Raw genomic sequence first — 26,911 nt, 5'->3', positions numbered from 1 at the left:
TTTTCAATAAAATTGTGTTAACTGGCAATACAAGTAAGTATATTTTAACCAAACCTGGTTTCGGTTGCATCTAAGCTACCAGACTTTCGTTTGCGGGAAGCGTCGGGAAACAAGGTGATATTTCACTTCCCAATTCACGAGAATCTCGGATATTTCAAAATGTTAAAAATACAATCATATGTATATACAATTGAATAAAGAAAATATGTATGTACATGCTTTTAGTCAGAAAAACAAATTTTATTAAATATTTTGAGAATAAACACCCATCAGTGTAATGAATTTGGTAATTTGCATTATACAGTAAAACCTTGATAATCCGGATAATTGATTGCAGACCCTAATCCGGACAACCGAATAAAAAATGTAAACATTCTTGTATTAAAAATTCTTTTAAAACATTTCTAACGATATATTTTATGAAACATTTAAATAAATGATTACATTTAAGGTATGTATGTATAATTTATAAAAAAGTATTTACATATTTCAATTCTACAAGTCAAGAAAATCACCCTTATTCTACTTGGCGTCGTCGACATCGTCGTCAATATTGAGTCAAAAAATGGTATGTGTTTCTCCGAAATCGATAACAATTGGTAACTTTTGACAGAATTTTATACTTTTATAAGTCGGGTTAAAGTACAAAACGCTGTCAAAAGTTACCAATTGTTATCGATATCGGCGTAACATCTACCATTTTGTCGACGACGCCAAGTAGAATAAGAGTGAATATTTATTTTGCTTAGTAAAATAGTCATTCAATATTGTTTGTCGAGAATTGTTCAAACTTTTTTTACAAAGTTTTTATAAAAACAGATGTCCGGGTTAACGCCCTTCGGATTATGCTTTTGGTGTGTGAACTTTTTTAACCGCGAAAAAATAATACCTTGGTTTTTCATATTTGTTAATGCTCTATTCGACTATGCTATGCCTATTTGCATATTTTAATAATTGTTTGTTGTTGATAGGTCTCATAATTATAAGCACAAAAACGTTAAAAATGTTTGCCCGCTCTGTATTAGTTTAAGAGTTATAGAAATTTAAAGTCGATATCTATAATAGTAAATTTCGCATATATTTGGAAAATAATCAGATCATTATGGGTATCATTGTATAGAGCTTCAAAATACCTTTAATATGATATATAATATGGTACTGTTTATTAACATTGTGAACCAAAAATTAATTTTTGAATTTATATGACAGTAGTTCAGAAAATTTTGATGTACAGGAAAAGTGATTTTAGCGAAACCGGTGTTTGATACACCTCAGAGTTGAAAGACCCTCCGCCCCTCCATTATTGGACCTTCAGGCTTGCCAGTATTGGGGATTTGTCCCCAAAGATGGGGAATTTGTAATGGTTTTGGGGACAGAAAATTTCGTTTGGGGACTGGGGATATATTAAAATATTTCGGGGATTTTATGGGGATAAATTATTTAGGAGCAATAAGATACCAATAATTGAACTTTATTTCATGCTCTTTGAATTGAAAATGAAGATGTTTAATGGTATTAAATATACATACGTATCATAACACATAATATGACACAATCACCCTTATCGTGGTTGACGTAAACGTCTTACGCCTACGCCTCCCATTTCCAGCCAAACTCCGTATAGTGATAAGAATTTGATTTAAATACATTAAGTACATTACAAGTATAGTACTCCAGATATTCGAAATTAACTATTTACATTGTATGAGAGGTACCACGCCCACTAACACAATAACATTTTCACCCAAACTATATAGAATAGGGTGATATTAGGGAAAAATTTTAAGACTCCCACAATTATAGTTCTCCAGATATTCGAAAATAACTATTTACTCTCTATGGAAGGTGCCCTATTCCGATCAGTCCCATTTTTGGTTAGACTTCATACACAGATAAGAAATTGGCTCGTATAAATTTCAAAGACATTCACAGTGATAGTGATAATTATAAACGAATTTGTTTGAATTTTTCTCTGATCATTTAGTGGTGTCCCTTTTTGGAAATTTCAAAAGGTGGCAAGTCTATACTTGCAAACTGTTTCTTTAATCTAGTATGAAACAGTCGTAGGCGTAAGACGTTCTACATTTTTTCATTTGCGATCCCACAAAGTATATATAATCTGGATTGTTATAGATAGCGGAATCGATATAGCCATGTCCGTCTGTGTTGAAATCAACTTTTCGAAGCCCCCAAATAACTTACATACACGATTCATACATCAATATCTCCAGAATTCGTCCGGCTCAGTTGTAATTTAAAATCGAGAAATTGGTCCACAAATGGCTGAGATATATGGAAAAAACCAGGACAACCTCGATTTTTGACCTATATCTGGATTACTAAGTCATTAATATACACAATATGGATATCTAATGATTCATGTTTCAAAGACCTTTGCAAGTTGGACCTTTTTTTTTGAATTGTATAGTCTTCCTTTATTTACATCTTTACTTACTAAATATTTACAAATGAGATCTTATCTTTATATAGATATTACAACAAATAATGAATTGACTAATAGTATTTACTATATTTTTTTTAACATTATGATCTTTTCTATGGTAAAATGGGAAAAACCTTTATATGATTTTAAATGAATTCAAATATGAAGAAAATTCTATAGGTTTAAAGTGGTGCTATTAGTTTTAATAGCACCGTATAAACATATCATTTTCGATTTGGTGATTTGCATTTAACTTTATATATTTTCTACACATTCTCTTATCATGGGATAAGAAGAACTTTAAATTTTTTCATAAAAGTTGTTTTTAATTCTTTTTATAAAATCAATAATTCGTTCGTAACCGGTTTCTTCATGGATAAGGTATGTTGGGTATCTCCAGTGTTTGTTATATATCATTTTGAGACATTTGTTTTGAATAACTTGTAATCGATTCAAGTGACATTTAGCTGCAGTACTCCATACAGGACACGCATATGTTAATATGGGTCTTATAACACTTTTAAATAGAAGATTCTTATTTTTCATGTTCAGACATGAACGTTTATTTAGCAATGGCCATTGGGCTCTAAAAGCTTTAATTGCTTTTTTGCAGATTTCGTCGATATGCCGTTTGAATATAAGTTTTTTGTCCAACGTAACCCCCAAATATTTTACATCGTTTTGTATATTTAAAACATTATTTTCTATTAACAAGGGACGCCGGGCCAATCTTTTAGGGAATTTGTTGAATGGGAAAATTATAGCTTGAGTCTTAATAGGATTTATTTTGATTTTCCATTTGTGAAAATATTTGTTGCAACTTACAAGTCCTTTTTCCATTTTCTTTAAGAGAGCACCGGTACTCTTGCTTGAAGTAATTAAAGCGGTATCATCCGCGTAATATGCAGTTTCCATATACTTCGGAACTTTAAAGTCGGATGTATATATTGAATACAGGAGTGGTGACAAAACAGATCCTTGTGGAAGCCCAGTGGAAATATGTTTGTCAGATGAGGTCGCATTTTTAATTGCAACTTTGTAAATTCTATCGTCCATAAAATCAGCAATAAGTTTACTAAGATATTTCGGGATATTAGCAAGTAAAAGTTTATATAAAAGACCGCTATGCCAAACAGTATCAAACGCCTTTTCTATATCTAGCAGGATAAGGCCCGTTGATTTTTTGCTGTTCTTATTAGCAATTATTTTATTTTTTATCCTTTTTATATGGTGAGTAGTGCTATGATCTTTTTTAAACCCGAATTGTTCTTTAGCAACAATGCAATTTGAATTTACAAATTCACTTAGGCGATGATGTAGAATTTTTTCCAATATTTTACCTAGATTGCTTAGCAAGCTAATAGGTCTGTAGCTGTTAGGGTTGTATTTTGGCTTATTTGGAATTGCTGTAGCTTGATAGACATCTGGATAGTTCAATAAAAGCTTGTTGTACACACTATCATCATGAACTAATAATTTGATTCCCAGAGACGAAGATTCTAAAAGCTTTCCGGAGAGATGTAATAATGTTGTACCATCTATCAAAGCTTTTCTCTTAAGATCTGGAAGAAGGTGGTAATATTTTAGAAAATCAGATCCTATTATGGGTTTAGACACGTCTGCTATTATAAAATTCCACGAAAAATGTCTACGAAGTCCTAAGTCCAGGTGTAGAATTTTAGTACCAAAAGTACGAATTTGTGAACCATTAGCAGCAAAAATTTTGATGCCCAGATTTGACGATTTGATAGGAATGTGAAAACTCGGAAGGATGACTGATACATCTGCACCAGTATCAATAAGGAAACATGTACTCGATGCGTTGTCTTTTACAAATAAGCAACATAACTTAACTCGATCATCCGAAAATGTCGCAATATCTGATGAGTTTTTAATTTTTTGAAAAAGAACAGGGTTTGATGCATTCTGTTGTGGTACCAGCACCAATCTTTATTTAAGATTTGCTTCGATTTCTTGACTTACCAGATGCTGAAGAGTTTCGATTTTGTCGTTCAGTCCTACGACTACGAGTAAAGCTGTTAACTTTCATCTCTAATGCATCGATCTTTTGACATAACATGGAAATATTAGCATTTTCATCTCAAAAAGTTGTGGTGAACGTAGACTCATAATTTTATCGGCTTGATGTGCCAATGCACTAACATCACTTACTTGACTAATAACGACAATCGATCTGACATCTTCAGTAAAAAGTTCCAAAAAAAGAGTTTTGAGTAATGAATCATTAAGTTGACCAGAAGCAAGATTTCTCATAATTTGAAGTAAATGCGAGGGTTTCTGATTGCCTAGTTGATGACTTTTCAAAAGTCGGCGAAGACTCTTGAGATTCGGAAAAGCTGTTAATCACCGCAATCAGATGGAGGTGATTCTGTAATGAACACAAACAAATGAAATGTTGGAGGACTGAGTCAAAAGAAACCAGTACTTTCAGAAATTGTCAAGAGAGGACTGCGGGAGCCATTGAAGAGCTAGCTAACAGTCGGGCGTGGAGGTTCGGTCCTCTCTTAAAACAAAACTTATTTGGTTAACTTTAGCATTTTTAAAATTTTTTGGAAAATAATTAAGTTTAATGCAACTGTTGAAGAGAATGACTAACAATTTCAAGGCTTTGATTGGCAGGTTCTTTAAAAGTATATTTGTGATATTGTCAAACCCAGGTGATTTGGAGGCTTTTAAAGATGACACAATACTTGTTATTTCTCCAAGGTTTGTAAAAATGGCGGAGTCAGTAGATGGGTTATCCTTCCTAAAGTCATTGACTTTTGCGTTAATGAATTTATCCATTGAATGTTTGTAGCTTGAGGTAAGATTATTTGATTGGACAAATGTATTTGCTAAAATTTCAGCTATCTTCTTATCATCTGTTATTTTGGTATTTCCATAGTTGATATATGGAATTTGGTGTTTACCTTTTTCTCGCAGACTTCTACTAATTCTCCAAAAGGTTGTATCTCCTGGTTTTAAATTAGATAGTAATTGACACCATTTATTATTGCGTTCTGCTTTGATGTTTTTGTCTATCATTTTAGTAAGAAGGTTTGCATATTGATTGTAAAATTGTTTCTCAACTGCATTTGAAGTTCTTTGACTTTTTCTTTTGTAGCTTCTTAGTTTTATATATTTACAGATATTCTCAGGCAATTCAAAGTAGTTTCGTTGAGTAACTTTGGGAGTTGATGCACTTCTTGCTTCTAAAATAATGTTGGTTAATTTGTTAATTTCTTTATCAATTGTTTGTTTTGAAGTGTATTCATCTATATTGAATACTATATGATTGTCAACAAAATTCTTAAAAATGTTCCAGTTCGTTAATCTATGATCATAGTAACTGATATCAGCAATTGATGCCTTCGATCGTTTTATGGTGCAAATAATGGGACGATGATCTGAAGGAATTTCGTAACCCAATGTTCTTACTTCCATATTTAGTGCGGAATTACTAATTACCACATCGACCGTAGACGGTTGTCTATTACGTTGATGTGGGTATAATGTAGGACTATTTGGGTAGTATACGAAAAAGTTACAAGTATTTTGTATGTTGTTGAGTGTGACACCTGCTGTGTTACTTGTAGCACAATTCCAGGCAGAATGTTTAGCATTTAGGTCTCCTAAAACTATATATTCATTGGCGGAAGGTGTAAGTTTATGAATATCATTAGAGAAATTGTTGCTATAACGGGGCGAGTATGCAGAAGTTATTACAATCGGTCTATTATTTATTGTTATTTCTATAGATATATTTTCAATAGATCTAGTGTTAAATGTGAAGCAGTTTTTGTGTTTTATAGATTTATGAACAAGTAAAGCGACGCCTCCTCCTCTTTCATCTGACCTGTCGTTTCTGTAGAAAAAGTAATTTTTTAAGAAGGGTTTGATGCCTTCCTTTAAAAATGTTTCGTTTAATGAAGCAATTTTTATATTTTCTCTTTCGAGCAATATTTCCAATTGTTTTAATTTTGAAAAGTATGAAATTCCATTAACATTCAAATGAAGCATTTTAAATTCGTTTGAATTAGTGCAAGCCATGAGCATATTTTACCATAGACATAACAACTTTAATTTGTTGCACTTTTGATGTACATCTTTGTAAATCTTCCATAGCAGTTGTAAAGATATCAAAAAGTTCATCGACGCTAAACAGATCTACATTATTTTTCAGCTGGTTTGCGTATGAAACTCTAGCATTCATTGAATTATTATTGTTGCGGCTTGTTGTATTGCCTAAGTTGGGAAATTCTACATCGTTGAATTGGACTGTATTTAGATTTGGCTGTACTCTGTTATTATTATTAGATTTTGTTGTTACTCTTGCCCTCGTCTCTAGATAAAGAGAACGTAGTGGACAATTAATGTCGTTTGCTGCATGATCTGTTCTCTCTTTTCCATGTTTTTTACAATTAAAACAAGTAAAAACAGCTGGTCGCTTTTCATTTGTATTAAATGGACAAACATTTGTATGATGGTTTTCTGCGCATATCATGCAAGCCGCACCTCTACGGCAATGCTCTCCACCATGTCCATACATTAGACAGTTCCAACATTGTGTTGGTCTATCATTTTTCTTCGATCTGTATTTTTTCCATGTAATAATTACGTTAACTATAGTTCTCACATTTTTTAAAGAACTTGGATTAAAATTTTTTCGAATAAATTGTACTTTATACACTGCATTATTATCCGAGCTAAATTTGGTAATAACTTCACTTACAGCAGATGGTGACAAGTTGTAGCTCTCCAATTCGGTTTTGATATCGACTGTTTTGATACGAGGTAAGCCATGCAAGAAGGTGGTGTATAACCTATTATCTTTCGAATTATACGAATGGAACTCAATTTGATTTTCCTTTAGTGTTTGCATACAGCTATTATATACAGCCTGGTTTGGAGTGAATACTTTGGTACCAATGGAAGTACGCTTAAAAAAGCATTCCTTACCTAATAACTTTTGGATTTCTGAAAAAGATGCATTGACTTCCACTACAATAGGTGGTGGCTTACTTTCCTTTACTTCATTTATATTTGTTGCTGGAGCTACATCCATATCATTTTGACCCCCTAGGATATTAAACCTATTTCCCGACGAAGAAGGTATGATTGGATAAATAAGCCTTGGTTGATTAGTTGACTTTATCTTAGCATTGCGCTTTTTATTCCTAGATTTTGTGGCCCCTGGGGCCATTTTAGGTCTGTAATTTGTTTTTGTTTAAAAAAAGTTGTCTATCACGTGTGAGTTCAATAAGAACGTGTAGGCAATTACAAAACAATAGTGTAATCTTTATTTTTAATATGTATAAAAAAAAATTGCTATGCGTTTATGTTGTTGAGACTACCGTTCGTTATGAATATCAGATGTGAACTGCAATTTGGACCTAGAATGGGTCAAAATCGGAAAAAAATCACTGCTTCTTTAATCTAGTACGAAACTGTCGTAGGCGTATGACGTTTACGCCAACCACGATAAGAGTGAATATTTTTTTTCACTAAATATATAAAAAAAATTTTAATTAAAAAAAAAAATTAAAACAAAAATTCATTTTTGTGTACCTAAAAATATTTTAAAATTTTATTTTAATGGGAACAAATCAAGATCCGCGTAACAGTTTATATTTTCATAATTTTTTTTCTGTTAATATTCACATTTTCTGTATTGCCGGCCTTCGGCCGGGTGAAGGGACTTTTAACTCTGGGGTGTATCGAACACCGGCTTCGCTAAAATCACTTTTTCTGTATATCAAAATTTTCTGAAGTACTGTCATATAAAATCAAAAAGGAATTTTTGGTTCACAATATTAATAAACTGTACCATATATATCATATTAAAGGTATTGTGAAGCACTATTCAATGATACCCATAACGATCGGTTTGTTTTCCAAATATATGAGAAATGTACTATTATATGTATTGACTTTAAATTCATATAACTCTTAAACTAATATTAACGTTTTTGTGCTTATAATTATGAGAGCTATCAACACCAAAGAAATTATAAAAATGCAAGCTGTTTCGCTGATCTTGATTTATACCAAAAATATACCACTACAAATTTTCTACAAGATATGAAACGATGTTACGAGATGCATAGAAAAAAAAATGTTCAACCAATTGGAATGAATATTTTCAAAAGAAACTTTGACTAATTTATAAGAATTTTGGTTGAAGGAACCTTCATAATATTTTAACAACTAATTTGATCGGGTATTGGCCAATTAATTTAATATGAAGTTTAGTTTTTGTGAAAATTTCAAGAAAAACAATATTTGGGGATTTTTGGGGATATTTTTAATTTTGGTTGGGGACAGGCATCAGAAGTACCAGGCATCTCTGCCGGCAATACAGAATATAAAAATATTAACAAGGCGAATCAAGGCGTATTATTAGAGTTTGACATATGGGCGTACGGGCATATATTTTTTATATATGTAGTTTGACATTTGTGCGTGCTATTTCTATAATCAGCTGTGCTGCCGATGGCACCTTATTAACACCCCGTCTACAACAGACACGAAATGCTGTTAAAACATGATGTTATAAGAGAGTTGTTAAAACACATGGCTTAACAACCGTGTTAAAACATTGATAAATGCCTAAAATGATGAGTATATACCCAACACTAACATCATGTTAGTGTTAATGTTAAACATTTCATATCAGTTGTAGACTTAGTGTAAATGCATCTTGAGGCGAATCTAATCTAATTAGATTCCCCTTGGAGGTCACCTTCTAAAGATTCGCCTTGTCCAAGGCGCCACGGCAACAAATACAACAAGGGAAAAACAATATGCTTTTTGTTTTTGTGAAAATACGAGCGAATTCATTAATTTTTTATATATGGAGTTTGACATTCAAAACCACTATCTCATTGTTTGGAATGTCAAACTCCATATATAAAAAATGCACGAATTCGCCACCGACACCACCTTGTATATAAATTCGCCTTGGCCTTGTCTATGGTTAAGAAAAAAAATATTTTAATCTTCACACTTCATTAAATGTGAACGCAGTATCACTTTCAAATTATATTAATTTATGTGTTACCCGTTTGATTTTTTTTTCTTACCAACCCTGTTTTACAAATTAATTTTCTGTCAACTTCACCGAATTGGGTTATTAAAATTTTAATAAATTAGCAATTTGCCGCCTTATTGAATTTTCTTGTAAATTGCTACATTTTTATTTTAATAATGATACACGATATTGTGTTATCTTGCCTTAATTTGCACTCTAAACAATTGCCGATTGAAGAGTTTTTGGTAATAGCTATTATAATTGTCTGGAAATAATTTAAAAAGACTTTTACTTTATGTAGGTCTCCGATGCAGTCAGTACATTTTTTCATCCTTGCGAAAAGAAGTTATTGGAAGATATTGTTGGAATCATAAATTTGTTGCGTGAAATCGCAAAATTTTCGAAAATTTATGGAACAAATCAAAACATTCATTTGAATGCTGCCGTTGTCGACACAGATGGTAAGAACAGAGATCACAAAGTATACTTTGTGACATTGTGAATTCGATAGTTAGATTTACTTTTAACATTCGACGTAGAGAACATGTTTCTGAGTCTGTGAAATGCGTTCTTGGTTGTTTTAGTGAATTTGTAGTTTCGTAATTTGCTAAAGTTTTATAAAATCATGAAAGCTGGTAGACCTTCTGTTATATGCGATGCATTTATTTTTTCTCCTCGCAGCAGGAATCCCCACTTTGTTCCCCCTAGGATATTTAGATCTTTTTTCAGTAGGCCTTTCGTTGTCAGGATCACAGGTTATTGGAATAGTCTGCCATTGTTTTCTCTAACAATGTTTTCAAAGTAAAACTTTTACAATATTTTTCAGACCCTTTGTGATATCTTTAATTAATGTTGTTCTTGTTTTCGGTATCCCTAACTGGACCGTTTTTCATTTGTCTCTTTTTTTATTAAATCTTGACATACTTATCTTTACTTTTTTCTTTATCACGGCTGGGGAGCCCATTTGATAGTATTGTAACATGAAATTTATTGAATATTTAAACCTGTATTTGTACTTAGGTTTATAGTATTACTATGTAATATTATTTTGGCTAAATTGGCTTTTTTTACTTAATAAATAAAATCAGTCTTCGTTGCAGACATTGCATATGTTGCAAATCTAGCATAAGTTCTATATTTTGTAGTAACACAACAAAATAGCAGGGTAGTTTGCAACGAAGAGTAATTTCCGCAATTGAGTCTTGGGTCAGTGATCCTAGGATTCAGTACCATGTTTCTATTAGGGATCGAAATTGATGGCAATTGGAGGGTGTTGCAAAATTCGAATGTTATGAGAATTAAGAGAAAGGCACATTGTTCACTTTTTAAGGATAAGGATAGTAGGAGGATATCCTCAAGAGAAATGGTGTCGTGGATAATAATATTGATCCTGATAGTATGTATGAGTTTTTCTTCTCCAAAGGAAAGAAAATAAACTGGTAAGAAAGTTCGGTTCAGAACTTTTTTTCAGTGCAAATGTATGGAATTTCGTTTTCGGTGCCGATTACAGTGTATGCGGAAACGTAGCTTAATGCGTCGATATTTTGAATGATAAGGTGATAATATACATGGATGATATCATGATTGATACGGTGGGTCTTTATTCGGTCGTTCGATAATAATCTGGAATTGAGGACCACCATGTATTTGATGGGAAGGAAATTTTAAATTGTTAAGGACTGCAATTCTCTGACGATGACTGAATACATGAATTGTACGATGGGCCTTAGAAATTCAGAATTTTGATTATAAATTGGAACGTAGGTCGGGCAGCAGAATGTAGTATGGACAATAACGGCAATTTATTGTTTTATGTTTCTGAGGAGATGGGGTCATATTTTATATAAATATGATGAAATGGGTCATGTTGGGACTGATAAAATTATCGAACTCATTTTGAAGAGTTATTGGTTTCCGAAGATAAGAGCAAAGGCTATTGGGCATGTGGAAAATTGTGAACTGTATCGCTTATTCTTTAAAGCATGGCAGGAGTGAGGGACTTTTACATAGTATACCGAAGTCTGAGGACCCAGTGGAAAATGGTAGGGGAATAAAGCACGATTCTTGCACAAAATTTGTTAGAATTTACCCTGCAAGTACAACGAATGCAACGACTTAGATGAATAGTAAGTGCTCGGGGGGCATGTTTCACTTCGAAGGAGCATCTTTTGATTGCTACGGGTTCGCCTCAGGCGAATGGGCAAGTGGTTGAATAGGTCGATTGGGCTTATATTGGCGAAACGAGACGGGGATATTTTGGGATACGGTATCGAAAGTGTTGAATATGCACTTAATAACATCGTGCATAGGTCGATCGGGCAGCATCCAAGTGTCATGCTGTTTGGAGTCCGGCAACGTCGAAAGGTACTGAACTTGTTGAGCGAATTTAGTTTGAAGTTAATGGTAAATATAAAAAATACCTCAGTACACATTGCTCGGAAAACATACCGCTAAGAACACCAGAAAACATCGATCACTCTCTTATCAATTTCGATAAAAATCTCAGAATGGCTGCCCAACATGCTACCCAAACACCCCAACAACTCAGATATAATAGAATTAATTCTGCAGATGTCGAACGGCTCTTAAATGAAAAAAGAAGATTTCGAAGAGAGTGGCAATTGCACAGATCCCCCCAACTAAAATCGAAGCTTAAAGATTGTATAAAAAGACTTAAAAAGCTCTTGGAATTTCGAAAAATGGAATCATTGAATAAAAATTTAGAAAGCCTGGACGCAACCCCGCAATCGGATTACTCATTATGGCGAGCAACAAAAAATCTTAAAAGACCCGTTATATGTAAGTCCCCCTTGCGAAATTCAAGTGGTGGTTGGGCAAGAAATGATACTGAAAAAGGGAATCTGTTTGTTAATCATTTAAAAAAAGTATTTACACCGAACACATCAAACGAAGCAATTGAGTTGCCACCTGTTGCACCCTATTTTGGAGCAGCCGTACCCCTACGTTTTGAGATTCGAGAGATCGAAAATGCTATTGCTGATTTAAATCCCAAGAAAGCGCCAGGTATGGATAAGATCAGCAACAAGATGCTTATGGAGCTACCCCGGATAGCAATAAAAATAATTCTTTTTATTTTTAATGCTATATTACGACTTAAATATTATCCTCCAGAATGGAAGGTTTCACTGGTTACCATGATACCCAAGCCGGGAAAAGATCACACAAAAGTAGAATCATACAGAACCATCAGCCTATTGCCTAATATATCAAAGCTATTTGAGAAGATACTTATGAACAAGTTGTACCCGATGTTAACTGAAAACAATTGTATTCCGAATCATCAATTTGGATTTAGAAGAAAACACAGTACTATCGAACAAACCCATAGACTTGTAAATATGGTGAGAAAAGCGTTTGAAGAAAAGAAATACTGTTCTGCACTCTTCATCGACATCTCTCAAGCGTTTGATAAGGTATGGCATGCTGGATTAATATACAAATTGAGTCAAAATTTACCGGCAAACACACATAAGCTGTTGGAAAGCTATTTAACTGGTCGAACATTTAAGGTTAAAGAGGGAAACTTTTTAAGTACTGCACAACCCATTGAAGCTGGAGTCCCCCAAGGCAGTATCCTGGGACCTTTTTTATATTTGATGTATTCGTCTGATATGCCAACTAACAATCGCACTCATACATCAACATTTACTGATGATACTGCTATTCTAAGCATTCATGAAAACCCTCAAGAAGCGTCTCGTTACTTACAAAACCACATATTTGAATTAGAAAAATGGTTGAAACAATGGAAAATTAAAGTCAACGAGCAAAAATGTACACACATTACATTTACATTGCGTAGAGAACCATGCCCCCCTATTCATATCAATAACCAAACAATAATTCAACAATCGGAAGTGAAATACCTCGGAATACATCTCGATCGTCGCCTTACATGGAAAAGTCATATAGATGCAAAGTTAACTCAAATGAAATTGAAATCAATTCAAATTAATTGGCTTATTGGCAGAAACTCCACGCTTAGTTTAGATTGTAAACATCTACTTTATAACATGATCATAAAACCGATATGGTGTTATGGCATACAGTTATGGGGCACGGCCTCAGCGTCAAATGTAGAAAAGATCCAAAGACGCCAAAACAAGTTTCTAAGAATGATCACAGTTGCCCCCTGGTATATCAAAAACGCGAATATACACAAAGATCTAAACGTGCCCATTGTAAAAACTGAAATCTCGAAAAAAGTACAAAAATATTTAAAAAAAACTTGAAGTTCACCCAAACCCGCTGGCCCGCAACATATTAGATAACCGTGGCCACACTCGATTAAGAAGGAGGGACACAGCAGACCTAATCTAGAAGGAAGAATGCCAATTTAACCAAAACAAAAACAACCATGAACACAAAATTTTTTCGTCCGGCACTGGCTGGACTAATTAAATAATAATATTAGATATAAGATTTGAACCACTTATTGTTAGTTCATTAAATAATGAAGATACAATAAATAAATGACGAAAAAAAAAAGTTAATGGTATTAGGAGCCAGGAGGATATTGGTACGATAAGATACATTCACCATCGGGTGTATCACGTAAATTAATTTTGAAATATCAGGGCCCGTATAGGCTATCAAAGGTCTTCAAAATGATCGCTATCTACTCAAGGACGTGGAAGGATTACAACAATCACGCATACCTTATTGAGGCGTTTGGGCGATTTTAAAATGCACCCGTGGTTTTGAGGTCGTGAAGGGTTATGAAAATAACATGAGATCGGGTGATTTCTCAGGATGGTCGAGTTGTAGTAATATATTTGAAATAGTGCTAGGATATTCAATTAATCGGGTCTCTGATTTAATCGGTTAATTGAGCAAATAATTAATCGGGATTTAGATTTAATTGGTTAATTTTAAATTATTCGATTAACCGAATAATTTCTATTTAAATATTAAACTGAAACTAAATCAATAATTTTGTGTACTTATTGAAGTAGTTTATTAATAAAAAGAACAAAAACATAAAAAATAAACAAAACATAACAATTCAACCAAAAAGAAAATAATTTTCTTTAGTTTTAATAAAACTCGACTTGAAAAAAACTCTCTCGCTGATTGTAGATGTTGGAGAAATCGAAAGTAAGACGTGATAAATAATATCCAATTTGTCAGTTTTTTTTTTTATACAAAAATTATCTGGGACATGAAAGAAAAAATGTTTAAAGGATTTTCCTTGAAATTTGTTGTCATGAAAAATTAAAAAAATATTGTTTCCATTTCTGGTGACCGTCTTCTTTTATTTGACAAACATTTATTTTTTTTAGAAAAATATATTAGAAATTCTCAAGGATACATTTTTCAAAGGACATTTTTTACAACTTTACGTCCTGAAAAGTAAAAATAAAAAAAATTATCTACTTCTAGAAATTGCCCCCTTTCATTTGATATCCATATAAAGAAAAACTAATGAGCAGAACTATTTAAATAAATTTTAAGAAATTTGTATATCCTTAAAACTTTGAAGTCCTTTAAAAGGGAGAAAAGATCACAAAATGAAAAACTGAAAACGCAGTTCTACTATATATGATCTCAGGTTTCATATGTGTATAGTGTCGTTCAAGTCCAACAAAAAAATGTAAAATTGTATCACGGTGTTATTATATATCTCATAAAAAAAACTGCTTTAAATTAAAGTAATATAATAATTTTTCCTGTATGTAGACTAGTGTTTATAAAAAACCGACTTTTTAAAAAACCGGTTTGTCGGTTAACCGAAAATTGGCCTTTTTTAGAAAACCGGTTTTTCGGTTAACCGACATCGAAAAAACCCGTTAAACCGGTTAACCGTCATATATATGTAGAAAACATAAAATGTCCAATAAATTATACACAACTTTGAAATTTTTAGTTTTTAGTAGCCAGGAATAGGAATAATGGTTAATATTAAATAACTATAAATATACAAAAATGCAAAGTCCATTTTATTTAGTAAAAATTTCAAAATTATTATGTCAGTCAAATGGAATTGAGTATAAATATGTTATTTGTTTTAATTATTGTTTTTTTCATTAAATTCCAACCAAAAAATGTAAAATTAATTAAATATTTGATAATTTTGAAATTTATTATCACCTCGAATTTTTGATATGAAACAGAAAATGTTACAAGTCCCAAAAAAGGACCTATAAGATGCAAACGCGCTTCTTCTTAGCTGCGATTATTTGTTATTATAAATCATACCAAATAACTAATAAAACTCCATTATCAGATTTCAAATCATGGATTTCAATATTTCTGAAAAGGACTTAGTACACTAAGCCAACGAAATGATTAATAAATTAAAATTTTAAGAACAAAACACACGACTGAAGTCAAATTTATTGAAAGAAGGTATTTACATCAAATTCAATTTAACGTTTCGTAAAATCATCAAAAAATTTATAATGAATCATTATTAAAATTTAGTTTAACTTCTAGAATTATGCGGAATTTAATTTTTAATAGTTTCAATATGTGCAATTTATTCTGAAAAAGTTTTTCAGTAAACTCATCATCCTCTACTATTTAGAATAATTGTAATTCTTAAAAATATTAATCTAAAGAGGTTTGTATTGTAAATCACCAGTTTAGGTTTCAAATCAGACCGAATGTTTGATATAATGTGTACACAATGAATATAAAAAATGCACAAAAACATTAGATTTATTAATTTAAGTCCCAAATTTTAAAAACCGGTTAACCGAGTGATAAAAACCGGACAAACCGGTTAACCGAAAATCATCATTAACCGGTTCTCAAAAAACCGAGATTTCAAAGAAAAACCGGTTTTTCGGTTAACCGGTTATCCGGTTTATAAACACTAATGTAGACTTTCTTGGGCTACTTATGTTTTTTGTTTAATGTATATTATTTATGTAGAGTAAAATAAAATTTTCTCAATTTCATTTGGAATTTTCTCAATTTCAATTGGAATTTTCCCAATTTCATTTGTAATTTTCTAAATTTCAATTTGAATTTCTCAATTTCATTTGGAATTTTCTCAATTTCAAATGGAAATTCTCAATTTCATTTGGAATTTTCTCAATTTAAAATGAAAATTCTCAATATCATTTGGAATTTTCCCAATTTAAAATGGAAATTCTCAATTGCATTTGGAATTTTCTCAATTTTAATTTGAAATTCTCAATTGCATTTGGAATTTTCTCAATTTCAATGAAAAATGGTGTAGTTGTTAAGTGACAATTTTGTAAGAAATGTTTAATTTTGAATATACTATCGAAGTAAGAAGATGCACTGGATTATTAATTAATAAACGCATGCAATATTAAAAAAACTTTTTTTTTTTTTTTTTTTTTTTTTTTTTTGTATTTTATTAGTAGTATTTTTAATACTTTTGTATAACAAATTTTTACATTTATTTTTACATAGTAAGATTAAGCTCTAATTTATATTAACATTTCTTATAAATTCAACTGCTTTCCTTCTAAAGATGGTGTTGTTTGTCTCGTTTTTTACACTATTTGGCATCGTATTGTATAGTTTTAAACCTTTATAGAACAGTGATTTTTGTGTGTTGTTATTATCCGCACGTTGTAGTCGAAAGTCTTGAGCATTCCTTAAGTTATAAGGTTGAATTTCACCAACATATATTAATTGTTCTTTCAGATATTCTGGTGCTTTTCCTATTTTCATTTTTTGTATTAAATTTATAGTATTTAGTTCTAAACGTTGTTTTATATTAAGCCATTTAAGAGTGCTTAACATGTTATTTATCGGTGTGTTTCTATTACATCTTAGTATTGCACGCATCGCCTTATTTTGTAGTTTTTGTAGTCTATCAATATGTACATCTGAGCAGCATGTGTATAAAACCGTTGATCCGTATTCAAAATGTGGTTTAACAACAGTATTATATATGTTAATAGCTGTATTAATTGAAATTTTATTTCGTAGTCTTTTGAAAAAACCAATTTTCTTTCCAATTTTTTTACAAATATATTCAATGTGTTGTTTTAGTTTTAAATCCTTATCTATTAGAAAACCTAGATATTTTATATTATTTACTTTTTCTATTATCACATTATTAATTTTAAAAGTTATGTTACTGTCCATATTTATTTCCATAAGCTTAGTTTTATTTTCATTTAAATTCAATTTATTCATTTTTAACCATTTGTCAATATTATTTATATCGATTGTTAGATTGTAGTTGCATATTTCCTCTGATTCAGCTTCTGTAAATATTAGGGTATCGTCCGCATACATTACAATTTCACATTTTTCTAATGATTTTGGCATATCGTTGATATATATAATAAATAATAGAGCTCCCAGAATTGATCCCTGAGGTACTCCAAAGTCATTTGCTATTTCATTTGATTTTACATTATTCACTTTAGTCTTTTGTCTACGATTATTCAGATATGACTGGAACCACTTCAATTCATTATCTTGTATACCATATTTATGTAATTTTTGTAACAGAATGTTTCTATCAATTGTTTCAAAAGCTCTTTTGAAATCTAAGAATATTGCCATAATTTTATGATTTCTCTTTATAAATTTCCATCTGTTTATAACATAATTTACCGCTGTTTCACATGAATATTTTTTCCTAAAACCTGATTGATGTTTCGATAGTAGTTCATATTTTTCCATATACTCCTCTAATTGATCTTTGACAACTTTTTCAAGAATCTTTTCACACGTTTTTAAGGAATTTATTGGTCTGAATTCTTCGCACATTATTGTGTTATTGACCTTTTCAATAGGTGTAACCATCGTTTCCTTCCAATCATTTGGGAAAATTCCTGATTTTAATGATGCATTTATTATTTTTAGTAAAATATTTCCTGTTAGTTCCCAGTTATCTGTTATCGTTTTAATAGATATTTTATTATAATCAGGTTTTTTCTTCATATTCTTACATATATTTTTTAATTCTAGTAGATTTATTGCACGAAATTTAAATTTATTAGTTATAACATCTATTTTATTTTCATATTGCACGTAATCAATGGTATTGTTTATTTCTTTAATACTATTTACAAAGTAATTATTAAAGTTCTCGGCTATTTGCAGACTATCCTTATATTCTATTTGTTTAAATATGACAGATTTTATCACAGGTCTGGGTTTTCTTAACACTAATTCTTTTATTTTATTCCACATTTCTTTTTGGTTAGTTGTATTGCATATTTTATTATTTATATATTTATTTTTTTCATTTTCAATTTTGACTTTATATTTATTTCTGATTTCTTTGTATAAGTTCCATGCTTCATTTGTATTTTCATTTATTGCTCTATGGTAGCTATTAACTTTTTCATTTTTCATATTTCTAATTTCGATATTAAACCATTTGTTTTTGTTTGTCGGTTTTAATTCTTTTATAAAAGTAAATTTTTTAATAGTATCTTCTAAACATTTGTCGAATTTTTTAACATATATATCTAAGTAATTTATTTCGTCATCTTTAATTATTGCACTTAAGTCTTCCAATTGGATTATTGCACTTAGTTCTGTCTTAAAATTATCAGTATTATATTTAAAAATTTCTATTTCATTTTTTGGCTCTTTTAGTTTTCTGTCATCATAGTAAATAATTATGTCAATAGATTCATGATCTGCTATTTTATTATTTATATTATTTTTTGCCACTATAGTTTCATTGTTAGTTATAATGTAGTCTATTAATGTTTTTGAGTTTTGTGTTATTCGTGTGTAGTCATCCATTATTTGTTTCAATCCATTGTCATTTAGTATATTTTCAATTCTTTCCTTATAGTAGTCTTTGTACCAATCTATATTAAAATCTCCCGCTATTATTATATCACAGTTTTCTTCACATATTTCTTCAAGTAATTCTTGAAAATCGTCACAGAATTCTGCTTTTGGACTACTTGGAGATCTATATACTACTACTAGTATAAATGAGGTTTTTCCATTTTTCGATTTATATGCACTAATCCAATATTTAAAGTCTTTCACTTTATCCGTTATTCTTTGAATATTCCAATGTTTTTTAAAATATATTGATACACCACCAGTTTTTTTCGAATTAGACAAAGTAATAAAGTGATCATACGTTTTTAATTCTATTTCCATTCCATTTATTTCATTTGTTAGGTGCGTTTCTGATAGAATTATAAAATCTGGGTTTGCATTTTCAGTTATAATCTCTAATTGATTGAAATTGTTAGTTAGTCCTTGAATATTTGTATATATTCCATATATTGTCTTTGGTTGTTACGCTATTAAGCCAAGTCTTCTCTTTTTTAAATCCAATTTATTCTGATATACTGGACATTCCCTGTCTATGGTAAAATGATTTTCATTTAGTCCTAAATTTAGTCTTTTATTTTCTTTTTTGCAGTTTATACATTCCATTTTTATTTCCTTATTACATTCTTTACTTTGATGATTTCCATGACATTTGTAACATATTTCATCATTTTTACATTCAGAGGCTTTGTGATTATATCCTTGGCATTTGTAGCATTGTATGTATTAGTGCCATCAAATATTCTACACCTTTCCCATCCAATATTTATTTTCTGAATTTCCATTACTTTTGGATATGTCTCATTATCTATTTTAATTTTTGCATTATAAATTGTCTTATTGTATCTTTTTGTTTCAAATATTTTTATTATTTCCATTTTACTATCTTTTAATATATCATTTTGTTTTTTTAGTTTATCAATTATTTCATTTTCATTAATTTTAAAATGCATGTCAGTTATTATGATTTGCATCTCAATTTGCTTTGGAACTGAAACATCATAGTTTTCACTTATTTCATTTTGAATTGCTTCTTTTATTTTTTCTCTTTCTTCAATGTTTTCACTTTGAATAAGTAAAGTACCATTTTTTATATTTTGAATATTTGTTATTTTAAAGTTTACAGGGTCTACTTTTTCATTTAGTTCTATTTTGGTTTTTTCTACACTTTGTTTTTCTTTTGGTTTAACAATTAGTGGAACATTTTTTGAAACATCTGGCATCATTATTTTATTTGATAAAGTCTGGGCATACGACATTTTTGTTTTGACGTTTGTTTCTTTTATTGCCATTTTTAGTTCATTACACATTTTCGTATTATTTCTTTCGATTGTATCATACATATTTTTGTTTTTATTTTCAACTTCATTTACATTTCCATAAAGTTTTTTAACTTCTTGGACATTTTTTTCACACATTTTTTGGATGTTATCTATTTTTTTAAATCTTTCATCATATCTGCGTTCTATCGCTTCCAGTAATGTTTTTATTTCACTTTCATTTTGCTTTAGTGAGTTTTCAAATTCATTTTTGTAATCTTGTAACGTTTGTTTGTTTTTATTAACTCCTTCTTGTATATCTCTTAAGACAAGGTCTACATTATGTATATATTGAATGCAATCATCACATATAAAATGTACAAAATTATCTTCTTCTAATATTTTTGCCGAATATTGATCAATACCGGCACATTTTTTTGTAAAATGATACACCTTATCACATACTCCACTGCATCTTACACCACTTTCTCCTCTAATTGCTGATCTGCATTTACTGCAATCAGCCATCTTAGTATTTTTAAAGATATTTTATTCTTTCAATGATAAATACTTTGATTTTATAACTATCGTTATGTTCAACAAGTATTATTTTTATTATTTTATGTTTTTAATAGTCTCTATCTATTTTTAAAACACTTTTAATATATATTTTTTGAATTTTTACGAGAGCTTTTTTATTTTGCTTGTTTATTCAAATTATTATTATTAATTATTATTTATTAATTTATTTATTAATTATTTATTATTCTTATATATAAAAAGAAGTGTACATTTTAATGTCACCATTAACTGCGAAAACGGGTCGACCGATTTCAACCAAAATTTCAGGGTACGTTGGGGATGGTCTGTAGATGGTTTATGTGAAGTTTACATGAAATCGGCAGTGGTTTCGGAGATATGGCTGGACCGATTTTTATCAAATTTTCAGTGAATCTTCAGATTTTTGATTTTCGGTCTGTGGGCGGAGGGGCGTGGTAAAATCAAATTTTTACACTATACCGCTAATGATTTCAAGGTCAGTAATCTTGCAAATAAAAAAAAAGTTAAAAAAAATTGTCAAAAAATAATATTTATATTTTTTCATTCGAGAAATAAATGCTTTTTTTCATTCCCAACGATCAAAGCTAATTTTAATTTCGTTGCTTAACATCATTCTAAAAAATTTAATTCACAGTGGTGTACTGTGAAGCGAATGATTTGGTAACATGTCCGGTACATACCAAATTTTCATATCGTTCGATAAAACAAGTATGCCGCTGTTAACATTGTATTATGAAAGTGCTTTTATATTATCAACCGATGATAAACAAAATTTCCGAAAGTACAACTAATATAAAAAACAACGTCGACAAATCAGATTTCGTTCCCGCCGAACTTCTGCCAAATGCAAATGAATATTCAATCCGTTGTCGACAAGGTATTCACAAGTCTTACAACCAACTACAAAAATTCGGATTGGCTGTGGGAACGTGCAATTTTGGTACCAAAAAATGATGATGTCAACAAGCTCAATGAGCGATTCAAAAGTTACAGAGCTGTCAAACTCGGGAAAGTGAAGAAAATTAAACGCGATATTTTTTCATTGTAAGAATAACGAATAAATGTTTTACATTGATTTTTTATTTATTTGAAAGTCATGATCAACTGTTATTTTCAATATTTAAATAAAAATATCTTAAATTTTTATGTTGGAACAATTCATTCAAAAATAAAAGCAAACAATATCTCACACTTTTTTATAAGCGTTTATGTTTCATCTTCTGGAAGTTATTTTGTGTAAATAATGTAAGTTAATATATTTTAATCAAGTAAAAACTTATACTTGTATTAGTCGCGACTGATCTGGTTGATACAAGCAAAAATGTTTGTATTGTAAATTTTTATTAGTCCCCTAAAATTTAAGTTAATTTTTGATAAAAAATATATTTTTACTGCAATTTTATTTTTATTACTCTTTTAAATACTTTGAATTTAATATTGTTTTTATATTTTTGCGGAATAAAAAGTGAAGAGATTATTTTCAAACCAATTATTTGATACCAATTTTGTACATTGCGACTAGTCTCAATTGAAAAAGATTGCGACTAACGGAGGGTTAAATAAAACTTAAAGCCTGAAGGCACTCTGTGCTGTTGTATAAGGTAAAAGCTTTTTTTGTAGACAGTCCGTAATATAAATTTCTGTGTTTATCGTGCCTGATGTCACAAATGATTGACTTCTTCTGCTACAACTGCAAATGGCTTGCCACACAAGAAACTTGGGGAATTTTGTTTATTTTTTGCCCGGTATTATTCTTGAACATTGACGCTTCCATCAGCCTGATAAAAATCAATCACAATCAATAGGTGTATTTTTGTTATAAAATGTTACCTTCATTTTTTCGCTCGTTCTGTGGCTTCTATGTTCTTTACCGCATTGTGATCTGGAACTGTCTGAACTTTATACGACTTCAAGCATAAGCTTTGTCTCTGCGCACAAAAGAATTAGAGCATTTAACTTTACCAGCTGCTTTTCTCATAAAAGTAGTCTGTGCTCTTCGATAGAGTTGTTCTTCTTTTGCCTTACAACTATCTGTTAGACCATTTTTTCTTCCTGATCCAGGTTTTCTTGCAATGCTCATGTTGTCCTTATACTGTTTAATAGCTTTAAAACAGTGAGACGATGAACCATCAAATCTTTTGCTATTTAATTATTTTTTCACCTAATTTTTTTCGGTGACCATTTTGATCGAAATAACAGTTGTAAATGAATGATTAGAAAATATAATATCTGACATACAGTGAGTGTCACTCAAAATCGTACAACATATTTTTTTAAAATATTATGAAATTATACAGGCAATAATAGGTGATTATATAAAAAATTAAAAGTCATTTTATTAATTGGAACAAAAAATATGTATTTCAACAAAAAAGTTAACAAAACCTCAATTCCTTAAAAAAATATTGATGAAAATTAAAGAACATCACAAAATTCATATTCCACTTAAATTCGTACACTTATATTAAATTACAATTAAAACTTTAAAAATTAAAAATAAATTTAATATTAAATAATCCTAATACTTTGTAGGGTATCCTTTGCTATTTTTTAGTGCCTGTATGATTTTAAATGAAGCGTTTATATTCTGGGCACTGACAGTGTTACCCAATTTTGTTATTTGTAGATAAGCGCAATTAAAATTATACCATATTTTCTGATAGGTAATAGCACACACAATATAAAAATAGCATCTTAAATTATTTCCAAAACATCAACTTTCTAAAACTAATGAATAAAATTATACTACGATGGTGTACGATTTTATATGTATGTATGTATTTTAAAAGCTAACATGGTCAAAAAAAAAAAAATAATTTGTTGGACCAAGGATAAGTAAGTTTTGGCTGGAATAGTGTGTATTATTTATAATAAATTTTCTTAAAGCCACATAAAATTATTTGTGCTTCTGGATATTAAATTTAAACAAAAAAAAAAATATCTAGATGTAAACTGATTTTTATGGACCGATCATAATAAAATTCGCTAAAGTGATTAAGATTTATATAAAACATTAATTAATTAATCCTAAAACTATCAAAAAATCCATCCACTTGTAATAATTTTGGCCAAGTTTTCCTGTTAAATGCTGCTCTGTGTGGCTTAAGAAAAGTATCAAGATTTTTTAAAATCGCAGGATATTTTTTATACTTTCAATTGAAAATCATGATATAAAACTAAAAACTAAAAAAATGTGGGTATTAATTATATTTTTTTTATTTTACTACGTAGTGGTAGTGAAGCGCATAGTGTTAACTTATAATAAATTGTCTCAAAAATACTAAAAGTAAAGCAAACACAAATCTTACTTACAATAATGTTTTATACTCTTGTTATACGCAGAACCCTTACAAAGTGGCCTTTATTTAAAGGCTTTCGCAAATGGAATTGAAAGTGTACTAGATGATTACTTAAATAACATTACTGAACTTGAAAGCAGATACTTACAAAATCCTTGTCAATCTTTAATGTTTATATATCAGAAGTTACAGGAATATGAACCGTTAGCATTATATTTAAGCAAGTTAATACGTGGGATTCGAATACAAAAACTCCATGGCTGCGCAATTATACAATATTTGCAACAGAATTCTCTGCATGGTGATGACCGCATCAATAAAGCTGTCAAAAGGTAAGTTGTACACATACTATTAAGTACAATATAAAAAGCGTAGAAGTAAATCTGTATACGGAATTCTTAATGATCTATTGAACAATTTTAAATTAAGACGCCTTATCTAGTCGCAAAGGTCCGATATAAACGTGTGTTCGAATTATTTATAATTATATTGTACAGACTGTAGGTGGAGAATTTAAAAAATAATATCCAAAATTTTGTTTTGTAAGGACTGAGATCGAAAAATTCTTAACATACATACAGTCAAGGAAAAAAGTCTAAATACACCCTACGATTTTGAAGTTTTAGAGAATTAGTGGCGAAAATTAAATTACCTTAAGCATACTGAGCACGTTGTTCTAGACTTGCTTCTTTATTATGCCCCATGACAGCTATATTCACCACCTCAGCCACCAGACTTAAACCCAATAGAGCACAAATGGGACGTCTTATTGATGACCAAGGTGTACCAACCATTTATTTTTATACCCTTCACCTTCGTGAGAAGGGTATATATAAGTTTGTCATTCCGTTTGTAATTTCTACATTTTTCATTTCCGACCCTATAAAGTATATACACATCTGCTCAAAATAATAGATACACCAAAATTTATTTTTTAAAAACGAAAAAAAATAATGGTATATTGTAAAATTATAAAAAAAATTCAGTCGATTTCTATTTATAGTTAAAAGGAGAGTAAAAAACAAAAACAAAATATTTCATAATTAATAATAAATATTATAAAGTAAATTAAATTTCTTAAATTTCGAAAAATTTGGTGCTCATAATAATAGATACATTTTTAAAAATTCTTATTAAACAAAAGCTAATAAATTTTATCTTAAAAAAATTAGTTTATTATTAAAGTAAAGCTAGTATCCAGTATATCCACCTTTGTTTTGTAAAACTTTCTCCACTCTTCTGGGCATACTGGATATCAAGTTCTGACACTTCTCCAATGGAATCTCGTACCATATTTTTTGCGTTTTCTCCCATAAATCGTCTTTATTTTTGAAAACTTCCTTCGAAAGCCTTATCTTTAATTCACTCCACAAGTTTTCTATTGGGTTTAAATCAGGGGATTGGCTGGGCCAGCTTAAAACAGGTACGTTATTCTCCAAGAACCAGTTTTTAACTAATCTTGAACTATGTTTTGGGTCGTTGTCCTGCTGGAATGTCCATATTAATGGCATATTTTATATATGGAAGCATTACGTTTTCCAATATGTCTCTATACCCACTAGCATTCATGGTATCTTCTATTCGGAATATCGGACCAACACCATTCCATGAAAAGCAACCCCAAACCATTATGTTTCCCCCGCCATGTTTTACCGTCTTTTTTGTAAATTTAACGTGGAATTCTTTTTCTTTTGGTCGGCGTACATTTCTTTGGCAGTCGTTTCCAAACCATTTTTTTTCGCCTTCACACCCGGACCATTGTAAGTGCTCTTTAGCAAATTCTAATCTTGTCTTGATATTTTTTTGGCGCATTAGTGGCACTTTTCTGGCAATTCTTCCCGGCAATTTAGCTTGTAAAAGACGACGACGAACTGTTTGTGGACTGATTTCGTTACATAGCTCCGCAGAAATAGCTTTCGATGATATGAAAGGGTCTTTTATAACCATAAGGACGATCCGCCTATCTGTTTCTGGACTGGTTTTCTTTGGTCTACCGCGAGTTTCTCTTTTTTGCTTTTTAGATAAAGCATTTTGGACAAAATGTAAAGATCTTCCTATGCTCTTTGCTATTTCCCGTAATGATTTTCCTTGATTTCTCATCGTTTGAACAATTTTTTTCTCATCTTCGGTACAATGATGATTTCGTCCCATTTTCTTCAAAAGAGTCCTATTTTTTATAAAATTGTTGCTAAAATTTAAATTATACTTACTGTTTCACGTAAATAGGAACAAAAAATTGCACAAAAAAAAAATTGTATATAAATAAATTACAAATTACTGATGTGTATCTATTTTTATGAGCAAATAATTTTTTGTAATTCAAATAAATTCGTTTTTAAAAATCAACATGAAAGCAAATAGTTGCCAGATTTTTGACTGACATGACATTGCCAGATAGAAATTTTAATAATATGATGTATTCTTAACGCTTGCGAGGAAATTTTCAATGTTACCGCCATTTAAATTTTTTCCAATTAGGTGTATCTATTATTTTGAGCAGATGTGTATATTCTGGATCCTTATAGATAGCGGAGTCGATTAAGCCATGTCCGTCTGT

General features: G+C 30.4%; 1 protein-coding gene across 1 annotated transcript in view; it reads left to right on the top strand.

The window, feature by feature from the left end:
• Positions 1-9,580: 9,580 nt before the first annotated feature.
• The window catches only part of Grip75 (gamma-tubulin complex component 4), a 113,438-nt gene continuing 96,107 nt past the window's right edge, over positions 9,581-26,911 (top strand). Inside the window, exons 1-3 of the mRNA XM_065502418.1 lie at positions 9,581-9,718; positions 9,775-9,934; positions 24,398-24,686. Of these exons, the coding sequence (XP_065358490.1) occupies positions 9,650-9,718; positions 9,775-9,934; positions 24,398-24,686 (518 nt within the window). The 5' untranslated portion in view covers positions 9,581-9,649. The remainder of the gene's footprint in view (positions 9,719-9,774; positions 9,935-24,397; positions 24,687-26,911) is intronic.

The sequence above is a fragment of the Calliphora vicina genome, chromosome 2 (assembly GCF_958450345.1).
Source record: "Calliphora vicina chromosome 2, idCalVici1.1, whole genome shotgun sequence".
Classification (NCBI taxonomy): domain Eukaryota; kingdom Metazoa; phylum Arthropoda; class Insecta; order Diptera; family Calliphoridae; genus Calliphora; species Calliphora vicina.
Note: the sequence above shows the minus strand (reverse complement) of the source record. Positions and strands in the feature narration are given on the sequence as shown.